The sequence below is a fragment of the Sesamum indicum genome, linkage group LG3 (assembly GCF_026168435.1).
Source record: "Sesamum indicum cultivar Baizhima isolate 11 linkage group LG3, ASM2616843v1, whole genome shotgun sequence".
NCBI classification, from domain to species: domain Eukaryota; kingdom Viridiplantae; phylum Streptophyta; class Magnoliopsida; order Lamiales; family Pedaliaceae; genus Sesamum; species Sesamum indicum.
Genome location: NC_142659.1, coordinates 19,781,099 through 19,790,583, shown reverse-complemented (window position 1 = coordinate 19,790,583; position 9,485 = coordinate 19,781,099). Strand labels below are relative to the sequence as shown.

The 9,485-nt window shown below is 31.8% G+C and overlaps 1 protein-coding gene and 1 non-coding gene across 2 annotated transcripts; both read right to left on the bottom strand.

Annotated features, from left to right (window-relative positions):
- Positions 1 to 2,260: 2,260 nt before the first annotated feature.
- LOC105158151 (HVA22-like protein e) lies at positions 2,261 to 4,245 on the bottom strand. Its single transcript, XM_011074792.3, has 5 exons — positions 4,022 to 4,245; positions 3,910 to 3,936; positions 3,250 to 3,372; positions 2,955 to 3,147; positions 2,261 to 2,455 (listed from the first exon to the last, which is right to left on the bottom strand). Exons 1-5 carry the CDS (start codon positions 4,066 to 4,068, stop codon positions 2,435 to 2,437), a joined length of 411 nt encoding a protein of 136 aa, XP_011073094.1. The 5' UTR covers positions 4,069 to 4,245; the 3' UTR covers positions 2,261 to 2,434.
- Positions 4,246 to 8,266: 4,021 nt separating this feature from the next.
- Positions 8,267 to 8,339, bottom strand: TRNAA-AGC (transfer RNA alanine (anticodon AGC)). The gene has a single exon. It is a non-coding gene; the product is annotated as a tRNA-Ala (tRNA).
- Positions 8,340 to 9,485: the final 1,146 nt, after the last annotated feature.

Genomic DNA, 9,485 nt, shown 5'->3' with positions numbered 1-9,485 from the left:
GTTTCTCCTTCCATCCCAATACCCTCTCCCACACCCTTTTTTTGATTTTTGCAAATACCCCCCTTTTAGATTTATTAATGATGGATGGAAAATCTAGATATTTCTCCAACTTTGCCACCACACGCACTCGTAAAATAGCTGTCATCCTTTCCCTCACTCTTACCTCCACATTTGAACAAAAATCTTTGAACTTTTAAAAATTAACCACCTGCTCTGAGGCTCGTTCATATTGACTAGAATTTGTTTAAGCGTAGGAATCACCCCTTCTGGCGCCTGTAGAAATAGCAAAGAGTCGTCAACAAATAACAGATTGGATATCCTTTGGGCCAAATGCGCCACTGCCACACGAATCTCCCCTCGTCACTCCGCCACTTGTAAATCATATTGAATGCATCGTCACACATAATAGGTAAAGAGATAGAGGATCCTTATGGCTAATCCCTATACGAGGCTCAAATTCCCAAATTGTTCCCCATTCAACATAAAAGATAATGACACCAATGAGAAACACATCCTAATAAGATAAATGAACTCCGTTTGGGACACCAGCCTCTGACATAGTAATTCTAGGAAAGACCACTCATCTATATGTCAAGTTTTAACGCAACATTTCAATTTTTTCCCACCTTTTTTTTCATTCTTTTCAAAGAATGATTAATTTCTTGCCCCACCAAAATATCCGTGATTAACCGTCCACACGTAATTCCAGATTAAAATGGAAAAATTATGCTATTTGATGCCTCCTCAAGATTTACCTTCGGAGTCCAAGAGCAAGGAGGTGGGGCCTGAACCTAATGGCCCAACAGGTATAGCCCAATCGGCTCATGAGTTAGGCCCTTTACCTCATAAAGCCACAATATGTCTAATAGTCTGGCAGACCCAAGAAGAAAACCTATTTCAACAAATCTAGTCATCATACAGTAGGACGACCATGTCATACAGGTGGTTGGCACGTTAGGATACGTCATAGTAAAAAATCTCCAAATAACTCCAACATGCCTTACTGGAATTGACTTTTTTGTCAGCAATTAGCTGCATTCCTATATACCCATGCAGGTTGGACAATGCTTAGTCAAACAATCATATCTTTGTCTAGATAAGTCCAAATCCTATAATTATTCTTTTATTACAAAGCCAACACATGCAGCTATCTAATGGGACCAGATTTGCAGCAACCAACACTTAGAGCTTACTTTACGGATACTTATAAATTAAGACATGGTGTGATTTTGGTAACACAAGCTATCATATTCAAACTTTCATTTTCTTTCATTTTTCTATGTTATTTCCAACATACTTTGACACTTCATACAATTTTATTCACTTTCACAATATTTTCAACCATTGTTCTTACTTTGATTCAAGTTTTCCACTTATTTCTTTAGTTATAACTTTACCGACTTAAGTATTGAAGTGTTAATATTTATTTTGCAGGACTAATTCTCCACTAATTTTAAAATTTTGTGAAAATCCTTCTACCATGATGGTGTTGCTGAATGTTTTCAATCTTTTGCAATCATTTTACACACCAAAGCTGATCGTTCTAATTTGTATAACTGCACCAAATATATGCAATCTATAGAATATTTTCCGACAAGTACTACACGGAAAATGAAATGAATTATACACTAAAGCGAAATAAAAGATCTTATTTTCCAAGGCACGTGTACCAGAAAAAGTGTCTCATCACAATTAGATACAGCTAAAATAGTTTAATTATTCAACACTAGCAACCTACTAAAACACATTAATCCGAAGATTTGAATCTCAATATTAACAACTATGATCTAAACATTTATCATAATTTTTTAATTACGACTAAAAATGTTGATCTTGTTAAAAGAAACACCAATATTCATCATGACATCGTGACCCATTTTCGTTATTCATATAATGAGATCTTGACCAATTCTTTTTGAGATCGTGATCAATTTTCATTATTCAAAATTACTCATCATGAGATATATTCTGACCGATTTTCATCACTAATATTTGTTCTTAAAATATAATAATTATTCATTGATCATTATTTAGATTATAATCTTTTCTTAATCATAATAATTAATACTCACATCATATTATAATTTGGCAAAATCGTCCTCCCATCTGAGCATACTGCTAAGTATTAACGGACATTAAAAAACAAACCTTATTTTCCCAGGCAAAAGAGTTTAAAGACAACTAGAGAAAAGAGGTTCAACATGGTCCAGATCGAATCAAAAGCAGTCAATACGAATCGAACAAAGAAAAAAAGAAAAAGTAAAAATGTAACTAGTGTGCTATATTATACAATCACCACCAAAGTAAAAGCCGTTGTTGATAGAACATCATCATCCGTACATCATGTTACAAGAAAACATTAAAAAAAAAAAAAAACAGCCGGCCAGATTAGATCAGTCAAAAAGCACACAGTTCCCTAATCAATGCTTCTTCACTAATACGCTTCTTGCTCCCCCTGCACCACACATATCAATGACTTCTCATTAATATAAAATTAGTAAAGAAATTATTTTCTCTATTTTCTTTAGTTGTGTATATAATCAATATACTGTCTGTCAGAATTAGTTATCAAATTTCTATCGAGGTTAATGCAATTTTAAACTCCCTAATATTATAAATAATCAATTATTTTTCTACGAAAAGAATTTACCCTCTTATATTTTTAAAACAAAATAATTTATCTTTTAAAATAAAAAAATACATTTTAAAAATATAAAAAAATAAATTATTGTATTTTAAATCAAATTTCTAAAATAGACACAACGTAAAAAAAAAAAAAAAATACTCTACATATTTAATCACATAAACATCATAAAACATAAAATTAAACGTGTCGGCGACTATTTCAAAAAAATCTCGCAAAATCGAGAATTAAATAGGACGAATTTTTTAATTCTAAGATTATTTAAAAAATTATCTTGAAGCCTGAACACAATATTGGGCATGTAAAATACCTTCTTGGTGGAGATGAAATCGACGAACTTGTTTTTGCCTTTGGAGTTGGGGGATTTCTGCAAATGTGGTCCTCCGTATTTCTTGATCAGCTTTTCTCTGACGAATTTTTCGTAAATGAAAGCAGCGCCTCTGAACTGAGGCAGCACCAACCACGCAACGAATGCTAGCTTCACATCGTACCATATGGGGATCCTGCAAATCATCAATGCCAAATACCGACACATTATCACTTTTCAGATAAGAAATAACGATTTTAGTACATTTTTAATTTCTTTATTAAAGGTGGAAACGTACCATTCCAAGAGGGGTTGGAGCAGCATCTCCATTAGAGTGAGAAAGGAATACAAAATCCAATACGCCAGCCACTGTTCGTCATCTAATTTTGAGGTGCTTTCTATAGCCACCACCGATGCATACCTGCCGTACCAAAACCCAAATTAATTATGGACAAAAAACTATTAAAAGAAGAATAATTCAATATTAATATCATTATTTTGATAAGTCGTCTTGCCGTCAACTATTTTTTTTTTCTTTAAGTGGATAATAATAAAATTTTGGTCTGGATTTATGTCGTGTTAAACCCATTTAAAATTTTTAATACTAAAAACTTATTTAATATTAATATTTTAGCACATGATATATATATATACATGTATAAATACAACAGATCTTTAAGTGAAAATGTTAGTAATTGAACATAAAAGAGTAATATGACCATTTAAAGTTAAAAAACAGAAAAAAAGAAAAAACAATCAGACCCATGATCGAATTTCTGAAAATTTAAGGAATTTTGCTGTCTTTTTTATTCATTTATTTTTTCTCAATAAGTTAAATGTAATTAACCCCGTATCAAATATTTGGACCGTGGCCAGTGAGCCAAAATGATGTACTACTTTAATTTTTTTAAAAAAATGGACAAATTTCAAATGATTGGTGGATAGAAGAATAACTTACAATGGATAGAGAAGCATCACTCCTGGCCTGCAAGAACACAAACAAACATGTCCAATTAGTGACGCGGAGAGAGAGAGAGAGAGAGGGAGAGAGAAGAAGAAGAAGAAGTTACCCGGCCATAGAGTGAAGGTAGGTAATCAAAGTCCAAAAACGGCCCATTCTTGCAAATATTAATCAGGTCGAGCGATCTGACCAACACACACACACACAAAGAAGAAAAGTAGTTGAAGGAATATCAGAAATTTGAACAGAAGTAGTGCAGATAGTGATTGCTTTGATTTGTACACTTTGCTTAAATAGCGTTTGGGTTTCAGGACAACCGAATACTGATGGGACGCAGCTTTCTTGTGATGTTCTTTATAGTGTTAGAAACGAGGACACGTGGCGAGATGGGTCGGTGGCATCAGATTCTGCCCTAAACGTGGCGAACTAGGTTTAGCACCGTCCAGATCAGTACTCTGTTTCTTTCTTTCCCATCAAAAGAAAACCCTTAATTTCTTTAATCATATTAATCTCTCATCTATATCTTGATTCTAGTTTCTATGAGACATCAAGCAATTGCTTTTGTACTTTCTCCCAGACACAAGCCACGTGTTGCAGGTTTCCACGCACTAAGGTCGGTGACACGTAGCCTCTCTTTGAGCTACCCAAGTTATTACATAAACAAAGAAAGACGAAAGAATTGATGGTATGTCATCTAATTGCTGGGCTCTGCCAATTGTAGTTTATGTACAGAGAGTTAATGACATTAAGTGAACGTAGGGGGCGGCGACCCACCCATTCTAGCATTGTACAGGTGAAGGATCCAGCATTGCATGTTCATATTATTTAATTGTATTATACCGACACATATATGATGTATATTTTTACTTGGCTTAAATATATTTGTTATTTTGTAATTTTACTACTTTATCGTTTTTATTTTTTTAGAATTATAAATTTTTTTGGTAATTTGTTCACTCTTCAAAATTTTAATCTTTTTGATGCTAAATTTTACGAATAAATTTATGTGCATCAGGTGGTTTATTTAAATTGTAATTTTTATTCTAATTGGTTTATTTTTATTTGGACAATGTCTACATAATCCGACACCAAAAGAACTAAAATGAAAAAATAATAAAAAGTTACAGGACTCTTTTGCAACTTCAGAAAGATAAAGGATTGAAATACTAAAATTGAGAGGTGAATAAGATTTGTTCCGACAACTTCTGCAAAATTCAGTTTCGAATGGATCAAATTTGCGACATTTCAAAAGGTTATAGGACTATTTTGCAACCCTAAAAATAAAGGATAAAATACCAAACTGCCAAAACTATTGCATCAAAAATATATTTAAGCCTTTTTTACTTTTAAGGTAAATTACGATGAGTTTTTTGAGGTTTAATATAATTACAAATATGCCTTATTATTTAAAAGAATTATAAAGTTCTTATGCTTTTTGGTGAAATTATGCAATCCATAGAAGTCTTGAATTGTCATCTTATTATAAAAAAATCGTGGGTGGAAAGTTTTGAAAACTAAAAAAAATACAAATATTTTGAATATAATTTATAGTCCACAATTAATGGGCTAGACTTTTTATTAGACGATAATTAGAATCATGTAGGTACCGATAATTTTTGAGATAACAAGAAACTGTTTGTAATTATTTTAAATCTAAAAAACACTACAATTAATTTACTATTTACTTTAACTTATAGTTTGATTTATCTAATTATTTTTATTTTATATATATATCAATCACATATTGATCTAATTAACACTAATACATAATACAAAAGTGTAATCAGGATCAATGAGATATATGCACACGGAACGACTCTCAAAATGAAACCCGAAATAAAATGTCTCATCTTTTGTTATTTTTGATAGTGATCAATGTATTTATAGACTGTTAATCAAATCGAATCTACCAATCTCATAATTATAAGTTCACATCATTTTGAAGAAAATGTAAGAACGAATATTGATTCTTTTTATTTTTTTTCTACACTTATATATAATATATAGTTTATAAAAAATTAAATGAAATTGCAATTCTCTTCCACGTACATAAAACGAAAGAAGGATATGATCTTGTAGGTTTTTCTATTAATTACGATTTGTAGGCTATACTTTTCTCCTTCTTTCAACTTCGAGGAAAGTTGAATGTAGACATCTACACATGTAATCTACACATTCAACATTAATATCATCAAAGTCAACTTGCAAGGTAACTAAGGGGCTGGCTTAATTCCAACCATGAACGTCTCTCGTACTGGCCCTCACACCTTAGATCATTTGACATCTAGGCCGTTAGACTCAAGGGCCTGCCCTAGATGCTTTAAATTAAATTAAAGCTGTGAGACGATATCGGATCATTGGAAAGTCAATGTAATTTACTTTGTTCTCATAATGACTATTTTATTAAGTTAGGCCTCATTTATTTTGTAAGATAAGATTAAAGTGTTATAAATTAATGGATGATAAATTTGAAATATGTAGTGATATAATCGTCTCACCCACACCCCTAACAATCGATCATCTTAAATGAAGGACAATCCCAAGAGGCTAGAGTCCCACATATATTGTTGTTTCCATTGTGACAGGGGGCATACAACAGAAGAATGTTATCACCTCCAAAACGAAATAGAAAAACTGATCTAGCGGGGACACTTGAAGGAATATGTCAACCATAATCTATAAGGACGCCAATTTGACTGCGTGCCAAATATGCCACCTCAAAACTTACTACCAGGAAGATTCAAGGAGTCTATAGCCGGCATACCCCCTATCACTCTAGAAGAGCTACTCATGCAGTTACAAAACTATATTAGGATCGAGGAGTCCAATATTTTAGACACTTCTCTTGGTGGCAAGAGGCAGGCGGAGAGGATGAAAAAGAGCTAAAGCAGAAAGAAGAGTGCAAACACTTAGCGCTGACACGGTTCACTTATTCCACCCCCCCTGAATGCATCCAGAAGTAAAATATTAGTTGTGGTGGAGCAACAATGAAAGACAATCCCAAGAGGCTAGAGTCCCACATATATTGTTGTTTCCATTGTGACAGGGGTCATACAACAGAAGAATGTTATCACCTCCAAAACGAGATAGAAAAACTGATCTAGCGGGGACACTTGAAGGAATATGTCAACCATAATCTATAAGGACGCCAATTTGACTGCATGCCAAATATTCCACCTCAAAACTTACTACCGGGAAGATTCAAGGAATCTATAGCCGGCAAACCCCCTATCACTCTAGAAGTGCTACTCATGCAGTTACAAAACTATATTAGGATCGAGGAGTCCAATGTTTCAAACACTTCTCTTGGCGGCAAGAGGCAGGCGGAGAGGAGGAAAAAGAGCTAAAGCAGAAGGAAGAGTGCAAACACTTAGCGCTGACACGGTTCACTTATTACACCCCCCTGAATGCATCCAAAAGTAAAATATTAGTTGTGGCGGAGCAACAATGAAAGACAATCCCAAGAGGCTAGAGTCCCACATATATTGTTGTTTCCATTGTGACAGGGGGCATACAACAGAAGAATGTTATCACCTCCAAAACGAGATAGAAAAATTGATCTAGCGGGGACACTTGAAGGAATATGTTAACCATAATCTATAATGACGCCAATTTGACTGTGTGCCAAATATGCCACCTCAAGAGCTAACACCAAATCCAACTCCTCATGATGATAATCTTTTCACATATAATGTTACTTACATAATGTTAGTTTTTCAATTATTGCAATGTATTTCCTCGGATTTATTACATCACATAACATTGTTGAGGGAAAATTGGAGAACGAAATTAAATGAAAAAGACCTTTGCAGATAAGAAATAAATAATAAATTACAATGGATTTTTTGAGTTTTGCTATAATTATAAATATTTATTTATTTTTGAAAAAATTATCAACACCTTCTCAAAATCACAAGGGGTATTTGTACTTTCATGATAGTATTTGTAACTTTTTAAAAAACGAAAATATATTTGTAATTTTTCAAAAAATAAGAAGATATTTATAATTATATAAATTTCAAAAGAGCCCATTTTTTGAATTTTGCTATAATTATAATATTTATTTATTTTTGAAAAAATTATCAACACCCTCTCAAAATCATAAAAAGGGGCATTTGTTAGTATATTTGTAACTTTTCAGAAAATGATAATATATCTTTAATTTTTAAAAAATAAAAAAATATTTATAATTATAATAAATTTCAAAAGCCCTTATAATTTATGGGAAAAATAAAATGGTTGACAACAATTGAAATGAGAGGGTAAATAATGAGAAAATTGTCGCAGCATTCTCGAATACTGTAGTGCATTTTCGGCGGAATAAAAGGTTAATTACTAATCGGTTGAGCACAATTGGAGATGCGGGGTATCGATCCCCGTACCTCTCGCATGCTAAGCGAGCGCTCTACCATCTGAGCTACATCCCCATTTGTGTGTTGAATAGATTTCTGAAGGTTTTCACATTCTTTTTCTTTACTTAAGTTTACTAATATTTTCTATTTTATTGAAGCTCATAAGTTCATTTTGTATATCAATAGCGATAATTATATTTGCATGCAAATAAATACTCATATGCTATTTTTATTTTAATTAAGAATAAATTAAATAAAAGTGAATAAATTTAATTTGTCAGTGTAGGTAATTCCATGAAATTAATTTTTTATAGGGATGTGATTTGAGTAGTTAATTCAATATCATTAATTGGGAAATATGTTTGTTAGTCTTTCATTTCATTTTTATTTTTTAGTGGCAAATATGTACTTTTAATTTTCCTTAGGTTTTCGTATGAAATGAGAATGTGTTTAGATTAGATAATAAGAAATTATGTTTTATATTAAACTGCAGTGTCAATATAATATATTTTTAATAAAAATAAGTACAAATAAGCATCTATACTAATATATAAGAGAAGGTCTTTTTATCTGACAAAGGTCGATTATGACACCGCGTAATCAGTTTTATTGTTGTGCAGATAATGCCTTGAAGTTTCTTTTTCCTTTGTTGCTTTCTTTCTTTTATTCTTTTTATGAAAATGTGATGTGTTGGTGTATATATCTTTTCTTATTCATAGTATACTTTAAAATATAAAATATTATTTATTATATACACGCAGGGACAACTTGCCACAATGACTAGTAATATATAATGATAATAAGCATTTTTTGGCATTATAACAATTTGGTGCAGTAGTATCCAAACTACCACTTTGAGCCTAAAAATCCTCTTTGATAATAGTACTAGCAGTACGGCACATGGTTCTTACGTGCATATAATAAATAATTATTTACGCTTTAAAATATATTATAAATAAGAATAAGATATATAAACCAACACATTATATTTAAAAAATAAATAAATTAAATAAAACTAATTTAGGGATATTATCGACAAAAAAAAATAGTATGGGTGAAATTTTCATTTTAGTATAAATCATACCGATGAGAAGAATTTGAATAGGTGTGGTTGAAAATACAAAAGGACGTTTTTGATAATTTAAAAAAGTAGTGTTGTGATATAAATAATCGTTATTTGTGTGTGAAAATTGAGTTTTTTTTTTTTATTAGTATAGATAA

Excerpts from the sequence above, each read along its gene's own strand:
- LOC105158151 (XM_011074792.3), bottom strand. The coding sequence starts at position 4,068 with ATGGGCCGTTTTTGGACTTTGATTACCTACCTTCACTCTATGGCCGG. Across the intron at positions 3,937-4,021 it reads TACCTTCACTCTATGGCCGG|GCCAGGAGTGATGCTTCTCT; the intron begins GTAACTTCTTCT and ends GTGTTCTTGCAG. Across the intron at positions 3,373-3,909 it reads GTGATGCTTCTCTATCCATT|GTATGCATCGGTGGTGGCTA; the intron begins GTAAGTTATTCT and ends TTGGTACGGCAG.